General features: G+C 35.2%; 1 protein-coding gene across 3 annotated transcripts in view; it reads left to right on the forward strand.

Annotated features, from left to right (window-relative positions):
- The window catches only part of RNF17 (ring finger protein 17), a 181,277-nt gene that overhangs the window by 138,043 nt on the left and 26,837 nt on the right, over positions 1-16,397 (forward strand). For all 3 annotated transcript variants that reach the window (XM_044249365.1, XM_044249366.1, XM_044249364.1), the window contains exons 27-31: positions 4,816-4,935; positions 5,910-5,990; positions 9,004-9,129; positions 10,590-10,646; positions 14,851-14,967. In XM_044249365.1, coding sequence (XP_044105300.1) covers positions 4,816-4,935; positions 5,910-5,990; positions 9,004-9,129; positions 10,590-10,646; positions 14,851-14,967 — 501 coding nt within the window. The remainder of the gene's footprint in view (positions 1-4,815; positions 4,936-5,909; positions 5,991-9,003; positions 9,130-10,589; positions 10,647-14,850; positions 14,968-16,397) is intronic.

Below are 16,397 nucleotides of genomic sequence, written 5' to 3' on the forward strand. Positions count from 1 at the left end.
AATGTCAAAATTTATGAGATGCACTGAAACCAGTGATAAGAGGAAAATTCATAGCATTGAATGAATAGATTAGAAAAGAACAAAGATTAAAATCCAGAGCAATCTATATTTTCAGTGCCATCCTGATCAAAATACCATCATCATTTTTCAAAGTGCTGGAACAAACAATCCTAAAATTTGTATGGAACCAGAAAAAAGACCTTGAATCACCAAGGAAATATTGAAAAAGAAAGAGCTGGAGGCATCACGTTGCCTGACTTTAAGCTTTATTACAAAGCTGTGATCACAAAGACAGCATGGTACTGGCACAAAAACAGACACATAGACCAGTGGAACAGAGTAGAGAGCCCGATATGGACTCTCAACTCTGTGGTCAAATCTTCAACAAAGCAGGAAAAAATACCCAGAAGAAAAAAAGACAGTCTCTTCAATAAATGGTGCTGGGTAAATTGGACAGCTATGTACAGAAGAATGAAACTCAACCATTCTCTTACACCATACACAAAGATAAACTCAAAATGGATGAAAGACCTCAATATGAAATAAGAATCCATCAAAATCCTAGAGGAGGAGGGGCGCCTGGGTGGCTCAGTAGGTTAAAACCTCTGCCTTCTGCTCAGGTCATGATCTCCGGGTCCTGGGAACGAGCCCTGCATAGGGCTCTCTGCTCAGCAGGGAACCTGTCTCCTCCTCCTCTCTCTCTCTCTCTGCCTGCCTCTCTGCCTACTTGTGACCTCTCTTTGTCAAATAAATAAAATCTTAAAAACAAAATCCTAGAGGAGAATATAAGCAGTAACTACTTCAACATCAGCCACAGCAATTTCTTTCAAGATACATCTCCAAAGACAAGGGAAACAGAAGTGAAAATGAACTTTTGGGACTTCATCAAGATAAGCTTCTGCACAGCAAAGGAAGCAGTCAACAAAACAAAGAGGCAACACAAGGAATGGGAGAAGATATTTGCAAATGACACTACAAAGGGCTGATATCCAAGATACATAAAGAACTCAAACTCAACACCCAAAAAACAGAAAAATCAAAAAATGGTCAGAAGATATAACAGATAACTTCTCCAGTGAAGACATGCAAATGGATAGCAGACACAGGAAAATTGTTCCATCATTAGCCATCAGGGAAATTCAAATCAAAACCACATTGAAAAGGGTGCCTGGGTGGCTCAGTGGGTTAAAGACTCTGCCTTCAACTCAGGTCATGATCCCAGGGTCCTGGGATCGAGCCCCACATTGGGCTCTCTACTAAGCAGGGAGCCTGCTTCCCCCCTCTCTCTGCCTGTCTCTCTGCCTACTTGTGATCTCTGTCAAATAAATAAAATCTTTTAAAAAAACACATTGAGATACCACCTTACACCAGTTAGAATGGCAAAAATTAACAAGGCAAGAAACAAAAATGTTGGAGAGGATGTGGAGAAAGGGGAACCCTCTTACACAGTTGGTGGGAAAGCAAGTTGGTGTAGCCACTTTAGAAAACAGTGTGGAGATTCCTCAAAAAATTAAAAGTAGAGGTACCCTATAACCCTGCAATTGCACTACTGGGTATTTACCCCAAAGATACAGATGTAGTACAGAGAAGGGCCTTAGGTACCTCAATAATATTCATAGCAGCAGTGTCCACAATAGCTAAACTATGGATAAAGCCAAGATGCCCTTCAATAGACAAATGGATAAAGAAGATGTGGTCTATATATACAATGGAATATTACTCAGCCATCAGAAAGGATGACTACCCAGCTTTTGCATCAACATGGATGGGACTGGAGGAGATTATGCTGAGTGAAATAACTCAAGCAGAGAATGTCAATTATCATATGGTTTCACTTGTAGAACATAAGGAAGACATTAGGAGAAGGAAAAGAAAAGTGAATTGGGAGATATCTGAGCGGGAGATGAACCATGAGAGACTGTGGATCCCGAGAAACAAACTGAGGGAAGGAAGGTGGAGAATGGATAATCCTGGTGGGAGATATTAAAGAAGGCAAGTATTGCGTGGAGCACTGGGTTTTATATGTAAACAATGAATCTTGGAACAGTACATCCAAAACTAATGGTGTATGGTGACTTACATAATACAGTAAAAAAGGAAAATCAATTTTCCAAGTTTCCTCCTTAGAAAAATTAAATCCATAGTAAACTGGAAAAAAAATAACTTGAGCAGGAATCAATAAAATTGAAAACAGGAAATCAAAAAAGAAAAGCTATGAGATTGAAAGTCATTTCATTGAAAAGATGAATAAGCTTCCAGGTGGGCTAAGAAAAAGGGGACACAAATTACTAATATCAGAAATGAAAAGATATCAACAAATTGTAAGCACATCAAAAGATAAGGAATACTATGAATAGCTCTGTGCCTACAGATTTAATAACCTAGATGAACTGGACAAATTCCTTAAATGATACAATCTGCCAAAACTCACACAAGAAGAAATAGAAAATCTGAATAGGCCTATATCTGATAAAGAAATTGAGTCAGTAATTAATAACCTTCTAAAACAAGAACACATGGCCCACATGGTTTCATTGGTGAATTCAACCAAATATTTAGGGAAGATACTTTACATCTTCTTTACAGTCTCTTTCAGGGGATAGAAGACTAGGAAAGACTTCCTTATTCATTCTATGAGGCCAGCATTACTCTAATACCAAAACCAGGCAATTACATTATAAGAAAAGAAGGTTACACACCAGTATCTCAGGAATATACATGCAAAAATTCTCAACAAAATATTAGTAAATCAAATCCACAATGCATAAAAATAATTTTATATATATGTCATGACCAGATGGAAGTTATCCCAGATATTCAAGGCTGATTCAACATTTGAAAATCAGTTAATGTAATCTACACATTAACAGGCTAAAATCGAAAAATCATATGATCATATCAGTATATGTAGCTGCTTTTGAGAGGATCCAATACCCATTGATGCTAGAAAAAAACAAAACAAAAAAAAAAACACCACAACTGTAATAGGAGCAGAGGGGAACTTTCTTCTTGATAAAAACTGACAACGAAAAACCTATAGCTAACATCATACTTAATCGTGAGAACCTCAAGACCTCAAGACTTTCCCACTAGACAAGAATGTTCCCTCTTGCAACTCCTTTTCAACATTATACGAGGAATACTAGGTAGTGCAATAAGATAAAAGAAAATAAAAGATAAACAGATTGGGAAGGGAAAAATAAAACTTGGTTCACAGATGACATGTTTATCTAAAAAAGGCAAAAGAATCAACAAAATTCCTGAACTATAAGCAGTTATAGCAAGGTTGCTATAATATATATAAGGATATAAGGTTAACATACAAAAGTATCAATTTCCTGTTGATCAGCAGTGAACACATAGAAACTGAAATTAATACAACACTATTTACATTAGCAATCCTAAAAACAAAATACTTACGTATAACTGTAACAGAATATGTAGAAAATCTGTATGAAGAAAACTACAAAACTCTGATGAATAAAATCAAAATGAGCAGAGGGATATTCCATGTTCATGAATTGGAAGACTCACTATTGTCAAAATGTCAGTTCTTCCCAACATGATTTGTAGATTCAATGCAATCCCAATCAAAATCATAGCAGGTTATTTTGTGGATATCAACAAATTGATTTTAAAGCTTATATGAAGGGGCAAAAGACCCAGAAGAGTCAACAAAATATTAAAGGAAAATAACAAAGTCAGAGGACTGATGCCACCTGACTGCAAGACTTAATATAAAATTATAGTAATGGAGACAATGTGGTATTAGCAAAACAACAAATAGATCAATGGAATGGAATAGAGAGCCTGGAAATAGACCCATGAAAATGTAGTCAACTCATCTTTGATAAAGAAGTAAAGGCAATACAACTAGGCAAAGATGGTCTTATCAACAAATGCTGGTGGAACAAGTGGACATCCACATGGATCTAGACTTTTACACTCTTACACCCTTCACAAAAATGAACTCAAAATGGATCACACACCTAAATGTAAAACACGAAACTTAAAACTCCTAGAAGATAGCAGAGAAACTCTCAGTGACCTTGGGTATGGTAATGACTTTTTAGATATACCACCAAAGACATATCCCACAAAAGAAATAAGAAATAAGCTGGACTTCATTTAAATTAAAAACTTCCCCTCTGTTACAGCCAGCCTCAAAAGAATGAGAAGACAAGCCACACACTGGGGGAAAATATTTGCAAAAGATACATCTGGTAAAGGACTATTCTCCAAAGTGTACAAAAGACTCTTAAAATTCAACAAGAAAACAAACCGATTTATTCCTTTATTGAATGTAAATCAGTGCTTCTAAAATACTTGGAGAAACAAAATTAAATTGTCTCCAAAAAGAAATTCTTAATGAATGTATAAATCTAATAAGACTGTCTTTAAAAAAAACTTCAGGGACGCCTGGGTGGCGCAGTTGGTTAAACGACTGCCTCCGGCTCAGGGCGTGATCCTGGAGTCCCGGGATCGAGTCCCACATCAGGCTCCCAGCTCCATGGGGAGTCTGCTTCTCCCTCTGACCTTCTCCTCGCTCATGCTCTCTCTCACTGTCTCTCTCTCTCAAATAAATAAAATAAAATCTAAAAAAAAAAAAAAACTTCAGTTTATGCATAAAGAAACTTCTGACAATGAAATTTAATACATACATTATGGAATGAGGGAGTTCTGTGGGGTTTTTTGCTGGAGATTATTCAAATCCAGGTTTAGATATTTTTCTAGAATGTCTGGTATTTCAGACCTTTCTGGCCCCTGGTTTTTAATAGTAAATTTAAATTATAAATTTTATTTATCCTGTTTCAGGTACAATATTTGGATCATGGATTTACCGAGAAAATTCCACAATGTCATCTTTACCCTATTTTACTATACCCTGATACACCCCAGTTTTGTATTCCATGTCAGCTCTATAATACCAAACCTGTGAGTAAATTGTAATTTGTGGGATGATTAATCTTAAATACTGTCTTTTTATTAACAATAATTTTCTGAAAATTAGAATGTAAGATGATATCCCTTTCAGTTGCAGCAAAAATAATAAAATACTTAGAAATAAGTTTAATAAGACAACTAAAGCCTTTATGAAGAGCACTACAAAATCGTACTGAAGGATATAAAAAATCATATAATAAGTGAGGAAACCTAATCTCTTCATAGATGGGAAAGTGTAAGATTGTTAAAATATAGCTATTTCTTCATCAAATAAGATCGTAACAGATGGGAAGCTGAAAATCAGATAAAGGAATGGCATTTTAATTATCTCTTGCTTCATAACAAATTGAGCTAAAATTTAGTGGACTAAATTAACAATAAACTTACCTTCCCTCATAAAATTTCTGTGGCTCAGGATTCCTAGTGATGCTGCAATGAATATCCACTAGAGGTTCAGGCATCTAAGGGTTCACTGGAATAGAGGAGCCACCTCCAGATAGCTTTCATGGCATTGGCAGGTTGAGGCTCCTCAGTGGCTTCTGGCAGGAGGCCCCAATTCTTTGCTATGTAAACCTCTTAACATAAAAACACAACAGTCCCTGCTCCTTAGTAAATACATATCATAGGCATTAGGAAAGCACCATGTTGACATATTGGTGTTTTAAAAAAAAGTTTTGTGATGCTTTGTTTTTAATGTAGGTTTATATTTTTAAAGCATTAAATGCTTCAAGAGAAAACTATTGTGGAACCCCAGACAAATTATTAGTTTCTTCAGATCATTTTTATCATATACCCATGATATTCTCTTAAAACTACTTGTATATTTTATAATATACAAGTATAATATACAATATTTTAATTACTGTTAACCTGGGTATGGCTACTTTTGTATTTCTTTATCTGCCTTCTGCTCTGTCCTATTTTTTGAAAGTGTGAAAGAATCTGAGTTTATTAATCCCAAATAGGTTGGGAATGTGTGGCAACCAGATGCAATAGAACTCCTTCAGGAACTGCTTTCAAAGAGAGAGGTGGAAATTCACATTATGGTAATGTATATTTACAGCATATATTATAACATAATTTGAGGGATATTTTTATGACAAGCCATGTTCCTGTGTGAATATAATTTATTCATTAATATGAAAAGTTACCAGTTGGGTTTCTAGGCTTGTTTTAAATAAACCTAATTTTGAGCAAGTTCCTGAGAACTTCCATAAATACTAAAGTCAGTAATCTGAAAGATTCTTTGTGAGCAACAGGGAGCAGCATCAAAGAACTGGAATTGCTTATAAGCACATGTAGTTTTCAGGATGTTACCGTGTATGTAGCACTGTGTTAGGTGCAGGTGCTCTCAAAGAACTTATCTAGTTAGTGAAACAACCAGATATGGGACAAAAACCTAAAAATTACATACTACAAAGTAACATACCAAGAGCCAAAGTGATAAAAAGAGTAAGTGTGTGGAAACAGCCAAGATTCCCTTCAACAGACAAATGGACAAAGATGTGGTCCATATATACAATGGAATATTATGCCTCCATGAGAAAGGATGAATACCCAACTTTTGTATCAGCATGGACGGGACTGGAGGACATTATGCTGATTGAAATAAGTCAAGCAGAGAGTCAGTTATATGGTTTCACTTACTTGTGGAGCATAAGGAATAACACGGAGGACATTAGGAGAAGGAAAGGAAAAGTGAATTGGGGGAAATTGGACTCTGAGAAACAAAACTGAGGGTTTTGGAGGGGAGGGGGTTAGTGGGATAGGTGAGCTTGATGGTGGGTATTAAGGAGGGCACGGATTGCATGGAGCACTGGGTGTGATGCATAAACGATGAATCTTGGAACACTGAAAACGTAAAATTAAGTTTAAAAAAAAAGGAGTAAGTGTGATAGGAATTCAGAGATGGTAAGAAAAGATGGAAAATTTCTCCTGACCAGGGAAACAGAATGCACAACTAAACACAGAGAGACAGAACTGGGCATGGCACATTGAGGAAGTAGTTGCTAGAATAATAGAATCTAACAATAGTAGAATTATAACGGCTAGATTAATAGGAGTTTTATGAAGGAAAAGCTTTTATGAAGGTGAATAGGATTTAAGAGAGGTAAAAGTCAACCATTGGCACACTACATCAAGAACTAATGATGTATTGTATGGTGACTAACATAACACAATAACAAATAAATAACCACCAAAAAAGTCAGTCATTGGAGCCCTATTGTCATTTTCTGAGTAGTGAGGTGATAAGTTTAATCTGCAGCTGTGTTTGAGGATTCCAGTAGTAAGGTGCAAAACTGTAAGGAAAGTATTTCTGTATGAAAGGTGTAATTAAAGGATGATAAAGACTTACCAAGAACCACAGACCCACTTACATAAAACAGTAGAGCAGCTTTATTGTTGCTGATATTAGTACCACGAGCCCCTATCTGGTTACTTATAGCCTCTGTGGAAAGTCATGGCAGTTGAAATTTTTTAGTTTATCAAGGTAGCTTTCTTTGCTGCTTAGCTTAACACAGGAGAGCAATTTGTAGTATCCCCAAGGCTGCTTAAAATGTCAGAAAGTGTGAACATGCATGCCCTGCAGCCCTTACTGCCATATCTGAACTTACCCAGACTTGCTCCTGTGTCTCTTATATACTACTAAGAAATACTGAGTACTTATCAGCTGAGTTCTGTTCTTAGCCTGGAGGTACAACAATGAACTGAAGAGCCAAATTTCTGCCTTTAAGGAGTTTCCGTTTTAGTGGTGGGAAACAAAATTAAAAACATAACATATAAGGTATATTAGATCGTGGTAAGTGCTAGGAAGAAAGTAAAGAAGGAAAGGCTGATGGGGAGGGTGGGCCCGGGAGAAGGTAACATTTTAAATACAGTGGTCAGAGAAGACCTTACTGCAAAAAATGAGAGATAAGTAAAGACTTTAAAATGGTGAGAGGTCAAACCATGCAGCTCTCCAGAGAACAGTGCGGAGAGCTCCAAGCAGGAACACTCCTCCTGGAGTGTTAAAGGGATTGGCAGAGAAGCCACTAGGGCTGAAGCAGAAGGAGCAAGACAGAGAAGAGTTGGAGATGGGGGAGATATGTGAAAGTTTTAGCTCTCAAGCTGACCCAGGCAGCCACTTGAGGATTTGATCAAAGGAGTGACATGACCTACCCTTGCATTCTAGTATTTCCAGTCTGCTACACTAAGTGTAGTACTGGAGCTACTGGAGAGTGAAAAAGGGAGCAGGAAGATCTGCTGAAGGCAATTACAGTAACTCAGTAGAGACAGTAGGCCTAAGGTGGTACCAAGTGTATGGTACTTAAGTTATGTACATGTTCAGTACCTAGTAAATGTTAAGAGGACTTAAGAATTTTAAAACTATTCTCCTAACTCCTTCTAAACAGTCATGAATTTTTTCTGATTCCTGCCATTTCTGGATTTTTAACAGAACTTCATTTCTTTACCTCTGGACTATCTTTTCTTTCTCCTTCTACTTAGTATAAATTATTAGTATCATCTAAAGGTGATGCAATTTTTTTCTGTTCCGATAACACTTTATTTATGAATACTTAAATTTGAATTTCATATAATTTCCACATGCAATAGAATATTATTTTTTTATTTTGTCCTCAACCATTTAAAAATGTAAAGATCCTTTTTAGCTCACACACCATACAAAAACATGTGGCAGGCCAGATTTGGTCCACAGACTATGGCTTGTCAACTTGTGTTCAACACGGTGAGTTTTGTAAAGTGAGGCATCTCTTAAATTCATCTATACCTTCCTTCTAGTACCTAATTCATTGCCTTACTGTAATTTTTTTATAAATAACTAGAAAACTCTCTACCTTATGGACATGTAAGCATATTTCAAAGAAACCATGGTAGTAGAATTGCTGTTTTATAACCTGCCAAAATACTAGGAAGCAAATTTTATGAAACGAGCAGCTAGCCAAACTGGTAATACTGTGGTCATTAGAAATCTAATTTCATATTTGTCTACCCTAAAATTTTAATCTTCAAACAGACTTTATTTTTATATTAATAATCTTGTTTGTTGAACTTAAATAGGAATTACCTGAAAACCCATGGGAGAAATTATCTATTCATCTCTATTTTGATGGAATGTCACTTTCTTATTTTATGGCATACCATAAGTATTGTACTTTTGAGCATTCTGAAGAGATATTGAAAGAAGTAAGTGAGCTATTTTTCTATAAAAATCTAAATTATAGAAAAACAAATTCTGGATAAAATGTCATATACTGCCTCACACTTCAAGTCTTTAGTACAGTTCTATGTGTCTGATATGTTAAGAAAGTATAGAGAATTATCAATTATTTGTTGAGAAAGCAATATATCATGCTTTATAAACATCCTAAAAAAGACTTCAGTTGCACTAAGATTCAATTAATGTTTCATATCTTTAAACTTAGTGAAAAGGCCATATGTTATCTAATGTTGTTTGAATATAGAAATGTAAATTATAAAGTGCTAATAGAATTCACTGCCAGAAAAGGATTCTCTCAGCAGATAATTTTTTTCCTTTTATTTGACATTATAACATTTCCTCCATTTTGCCTTTTTACAGGAAACTCAGAGCTGGATTTTAAGCTTAATTTCAATAAATAGCCCTCTCCAGTTTCCCAGTGCTACTGTTTCTTAATATTTTTAAAAACATAACTAGCCTATTATAGATATGTTTTCACATTGCAATATGCCATAAATACTTAATGGAAATGGGGAATTCATCATAAATAATAACATTAACATTTTATATAGCAAGGTATTTTTATTTCTAGACTTACAGTTTACTTGTTAGGTTTTTAAATATTCCTGTTCATAACAGTATGCAACCAAACATTGAATGTTCAGTTCAATATAGAAAACTTTCTTCTTCACATAGAAACTGTGATATTACTTTATACACGTAATTCTTGTCAGTTTTTTTCTTATGAGCAGAAGGGTGTGTGTGGTATGTGTGTTGATGTGCATGCGTGTGTATTTGTAAAAAGGTATACCATCTGTTAAACTGGTTTTATAAAGATTACTAAGTCCCTCCTTTCCAGTTGTACTCTTTAGTGTGAACATTTTTTTTAAATATGTAAGAATTTCTTCTTTCTCATAATAAACTGCAGCTTGTCCTTGAGCAACACAGGTTTAAACTGCTTAGGTCCACTTACATGTGGATTTTTTACAGGACTGTAAATTTATTTTCTCTTCCTTATGATTTTCTTAATAACACTTTTTTTTCCTCTAACTTACTTTATTCTAAGAATACATATATAATACACATAACTTATGAAATATGTGTTAATCAACTTTTTGTTATTGATAAGCCCTCCAGTCAACAGTACGCTACTAGTAATTAAGTTTTCAGGAAGTCAAAAGTTATATATGGATTTTCATCCCAAACCCTCATGGTGTTCAAAGGTTAACTGTAATTCCTATTGACATGCATTTAACATAATTTGAGGATTCTTACTATTGCACTATTAAGTTTACTCCAGAACAGTAGATTTTCCCATAGTTAACACAAAATAACTATGCCAACAAGAACATGCACCCAGTTTTTGTGGGGATGAAATATGAAAGTGCCTTAAAAATACTATATAGTTGAAGATGGTTTATTTATTAACAATACTATATTATTTCAGAAGCTAGAAGATTACAATAAAAAGTATGAGGATGAAAGATGGGAAATAAGATTTGAGGTAAGTTTCAACCCAAATATTTTGGAAACTTTGGACACTTTCATCAGTACAAATGATCTAATATAAGATCAGGAAGTAAGCATTTTCTTTTATTATGGCTTTATTGAGATATAATTTACATACTCTAAAATTTACCTTTTTAAACTGTACAATACAGTGGTTTTTTTGTATCGTCAGAGTTGTGCAGTCATCACAGCTATTTAATTCCACAACATTTCATCATCCCAAAAAGAAGTTCCGTACCAATAGGAGTCAGCTTCCCATTTTTCCCTTTCCCAGTGTCCTGCAAACCACTAATCTTCTGTCTCTCTGGATTTGCCAATTTTGGAAATTTTATAAAATAAAGAGAATCATATAATACATAGCCCTTTGTAACTGGCTTCTTTAGCTGGAATAAAATTTTCAAGTTTCATTCACGTTGTAGTGTAGTACATATCCTTCTTATTGCTGAATAATACTCCATTGTATGGATATACCACATTTTATTTATGCATTACTCTGTTGATGGACAATCTGTTGGGTTTCTATCTTTTTGCAGTTGTGAATAAAGCTGTGAACATTTGCATACAAGTTTTTATGTAGACATCTATTTTTCCTTCTCTTTTGGTATGGACCTAATTCCTACTAGTGGAATTGCTGAGTCATATGGTGACTCTATTTACCATTTTAAGGAACTACAAGACTGTTTTCTAAAAGTTATGCACCATTTTACTTTTATACTAGGAATGTACAAGGTTCCATTTTTTTCCCATATCCTTATCAACACTTGTTATCTGACTTGTTTCTCACCCATAGGTATAAAGTGGTATCTCATTGTGGTTTTGATGTGCTTTTCTCTCATGACTGATGATGGCGAGCATCTTATCATATGCTCTTTGGCCATTTATATATTTTCTTTGGAGAAATCTCTGTTCAAGTACTTTGCCCAGGATTTGACACCAAAAGCAAAGCCAACAGAAACAAAATTTTAACCAAGAAGCTTTTGCACAACAAAATAAAAAGGTGGCCTACAGATGGGAGAAAATATTTGCAAATCATATATCTGATAAGGCATTACTATCCAAAATATATAAAGAATATATATATATATATAACTTATACAACTCAATAGTAAAAAATAAACAATCTGATTAAAAAGTGGGCAGAAGAACTAAATAGACATTTTTTCGAAGAAAACATACAGATAGCCAACAGGTACATGAAAAGGTGCTCAGCATCATCAGTCATCAGGGAAATGAAATTTAAAACCACAGTGTGGTATCACTTTACATATATTAGAATGACCATCATCAAAAAGACAAGAGATAAGAAGTGCTGGCAAGAACATGGAGAAAAGGGAACCTTTGTGTACCAGTAGAGGTAATATAAACTGGTACAAGCATTATGGAAAACAATATGGAGGTTCCTCAAAGAATTAAAATTAGAATTACCCTTCTCAATTTCACTTCTAGGTATATATCCAAAGGAAACAAAATCACTATCTTAAAGAAGTAACTGCACCCATATGTCCATTGCAGCATTACTTACAATAGCAAGACATGGAAACAGCCTGTGTCCTTCAGTAGATGAATGGATAAAGATGTGGGGTGTGGGTATATGTTATACACATTCTTTTTTTTCCCCATTTATTTATTTTCAGAAAAACAGTATTCATTATTTTTTCACCACACCCAGTGCTCCATGCAAGCCGTGCCCTCTATAATACCCACCACCTGGTACCCCAACCTCCCACCCCCCCCCCGCCACTTCAAACCCCTCAGATTGTTTTTCAGAGTCCATAGTCTCTCATGGTTCACCTCCCCTTCCAATTTACCCAAAAGCACATACCCTCCCCAATGTCCATAACCCTACCCCCCTTCTCCCAACCCCCCTCCCCCCAGCAACCCACAGTTTGTTATACACATTCTTTACACAATGAAATAGTGTTCTTTTCAGCCATAAAAAGGAAGTCCTGCCTTTTGTGACAACATGGATGGACCTTGAAAGTATTATGCAAAGTGAAGTCAGTCAAATACTATATGATCTCACTAATATGTGGAATCTTAAAAACTGAACTCAAATACAGAGAAAATATTGGTGGTTGCCAGGGATGAGGGTATGGGGGAAATGGAAATGGGTGAAGGCAATCAAAAGATACAAACTTCCAAAGTCCTGGGGATATAATATACAACATGATGACTATAGTTAACACTGTATTGTATATTTGAAAGTTGCTAAGAGAGTAAATCTTTAATGTTTTCATCAGAAAATGTTTTCACCAGAAAATGATTGATGTTAGCTAAACTTGTGGTGTTCATTTTACACTTATATACATATACTAAAATCATTATGTTGTATACCTTGCACTAATACAATGTTATGTGTGAATTATATCTCAATAAAACCAGAAAAAATGGAAAATAAAAGTAGAAAATAATGAAAAGAATTCCTCTGCCCGTTTTTAGTTGGGTTGATTTTGTGGAACTGTGAGAGTTCTTTACATATTCTATACATAAGTCCCTTATCAGATACATGATTTGCAGATATTTCCTTCCATTCTATGAGTTATCTTTACACTTTGTTATTAGTATCCTTTAAAACACCAAAGTTCTAAGTGTTTTTTTTAAGATTTTATTTATTTACTAGAGAAATAGAAAGAGTGAGCACAAATGGGGCAGAGACGCAAAGAGAGAGGGAGAAGTGGACTCCTGACTGAATAGGACCCTGAGATCATGACCTGAGCTAAAGGCAGACACTTAAAACCAACTGAGCCACCACCAGTTTTTAATCTTGGTGAAGTCTAGTATATATGCTTTCTTTTTTCCACTTGTGCTTTTTGATGCAGGAAGTAAGAGGTGTTTTGTTTTGTTTTGTTTATTTTTTTATTTTTTCCAATTTATTTATTTTCAGAAAAACATTATTCATTATTTTTTCACCACACCCAGTGCTCCATGCAAGCCGTGCCCTCTATAATACCCACCACCTGGTACCCCAACCTCCCACCCCCCCCGCCACTTCAAACCCCTCAGATTGTTTTTCAGAGTCCATAGTCTCTCATGATTCACCTCCCCTTCCAATTTACCCCAACTCCCTTCTCCTCTCTAACACCCCTTGTCCTGAGGAAGTAAGAGTTTTAATGAAAGTTCCAATTATTTATAAGTAGAATTTTATTTCTGTGATTATAAAAATAACAAATGTAGTATAAAGTGCTTTGTAACAAATCAGTAATATAGCAGTCAGTAATCAGTGTTCACTGAATGCTACTAAGTGGTTCAGATAGGTTTCGTTCTGTTTTGTCACCAGTTTGGAAATATAAATAGTAATAAACTAATTTAGTTTGAATGTGATCATTTTACTTTTTATGCTAATTACCACATTTAAAACTCTTTAAACTTTCTTGAACACCACCTACATTTTTATATTTTTGTTTTTAACAACTGCTGACTGCCAGGTTCCTCTTGGGAATCACCTAGCTTTTTATTTTTTTTTTCAGAGTTTAAAGAGAGCACACTTTTTTTGATGATTTTAACTTAAATCTTCTTTTGGCATTTCATATATTATTTTAGGTTTTTTTTTTTAAAAAAAAAAGACTTTATTTATTTATTTATTTATTTATTTATTTGGACAGAGCACAAGCAGGGATAGTGGCAGGCAGAGGGAAAAGGAGACACAGACTGAGGGAGAGGAGGAAGCAGGCTCTTGTGGGAGCAAGGAATCCAGTGTGGCACTTGGTCCCATGGGATCATAACCCAAGCTGAAGATGTTTGCCTAACCAGCTGAGCCACCGAGATGCCCCATACTACTTTAGTCTTTACTGTAAAATATGTACTTACTCTAAAAATAAATGAAATACTATAGAAATTTGAATTAAAAAATGTACCCCTTTCCATACCTCAAATAATTGAGTGGCAATTACTGTTAGCTGTTTGTTAACCATTCTTCTGGAGTTTTATGTGTATAGGTAAATATATATACATAAACATGTATTTATATGAGTGTTTTAACACAAATTTTTTTTATTGAGGGAACAAAAGGGTGTTAAAGGTCTTTACTCACATTTTGGTCCTACTAAAACAATCATTTTGTGGTATCCATTATCTAAGAGAGTTTGCTTTCTGCTAATTGAAAATACATTGGCAACGTAATGAATTTTATCAAATTTTAATAATGTACTAGATTTCTGTAATAGTCATTCTGAAATTTGAATTTATTTGTGGTGCTTTAGGAATTGCTTTTGTCTGAAACAGAGACTCCTATTTTACCACCATATTTGCCTTCATCTCTGCCTCCCCCAGAAGAACTCTATGCTGTTCAAGTTAAGCACGTTGTCTCACCTAATGAAGTATGTAATCTAAATGATTAGTTGCTGATTGAAAATATAACAGGAAATCTTAGTCTTAAACTCTAGGTTTGACTCTTTATGCTTACATCCTCCTTTTTTTCAAATTTCATTTAAATTCTTTTTTTTTCAATTTATTTATTTTCAGAAAAACAGTATTCATTATTTTTTCACCACACCCAGTGCTCCATGCAAGCCGTGCCCTCTATAATACCCACCACCTGGTACCCCAACCTCCCACCCCCCCGCCACTTCAAACCCCTCAGATTGTTTTTCAGAGTCCATAGTCTCTCATGATTCACCTCCCCTTCCAATTTACCCAAATTCCCTACTCCTCTCTAACACCCCTTGTCCTCCATGCTATTTGTTATGCTCCACAAATAAGTGAAACCATATAATTCACTCTCTCTGCTTGACTTATTTCACTCAGCATAATCTCTTCCAGTCCCGTCCATATTGCTACAAAAGTTGGGTATTCATCCTTTCTGATGGAGGCATAATACTCCATAGTGTATATGGACCACATCTTCCTTATCCATTCGTCCATTGAAGGGCATCTTGTTTCTTTCCATAGTTTGGCGACTGTGGCCATTGCTGCTATAAACATTGGGGTACAGATGGCCCTTCTTTTCACGACATCTGTGTCTTTGGGGTAAATACCCAGGAGTGCAAATTTCATTTAAATTCTAATTAATATAATACTGGTTTGGGAAGTAGAATTTAGAATTTAGTGATTCATCACTTAGATATAACGACACCCAGTGGTCATCATAACAAGTACCTTCCTTAATACTTATCATCACGCATTTATCCTATCCCCTGCCATCAACTGTCAGTTTGTTCTCTACAGTTAAGGGTCTCTTATAGTTTGCTTGCCTCACTCAAGTTTTCCCTTTCCCCTATGTTCATATGTTTGGTTTCTTAAATTCCACATATGACTGAAATCGTATATTTGTCTTTCTCTAACTGACTTATTTCACTTAGCATAATACACTCTAGCTCCATCCATGTTGTTGCAAATGGCAAGATTTCATTCTTTTTATGGCTGAGTAATATTCCATTATAAATATATACCATATCTTATTATCCATTCATCAGTCAGTGGAAATTTGGGTACTCTCCATAGTTTGACTGTTGTTGATAATGCTGCTGTAAACATCAGAGTGCATGTACTCAAATCTGTATTTTTTTAATCCTTTGGGTAAATAACAGTGCAATTGCTGGATCCTAAGGTAGTTCTACTTATAGCTTTGTGAGGAACATCCGTACTGTTTTCCAGAGTGGCTGCAGCAGTTTTCATTCCCACCAGCAGAGTAAGAGGTTTCCCCCTTCTCTGCATCCTCGCCAAAATCTGTTGTTTCCTATGTTGTTAATTTTACCCATTCTAACAGGCATGAGGTTATATCTCATCACGGTTTTGATTTGTATTTTCC

The sequence above is a fragment of the Neovison vison genome, chromosome 5 (genome assembly GCF_020171115.1).
Source record: "Neovison vison isolate M4711 chromosome 5, ASM_NN_V1, whole genome shotgun sequence".
NCBI classification, from domain to species: domain Eukaryota; kingdom Metazoa; phylum Chordata; class Mammalia; order Carnivora; family Mustelidae; genus Neogale; species Neogale vison.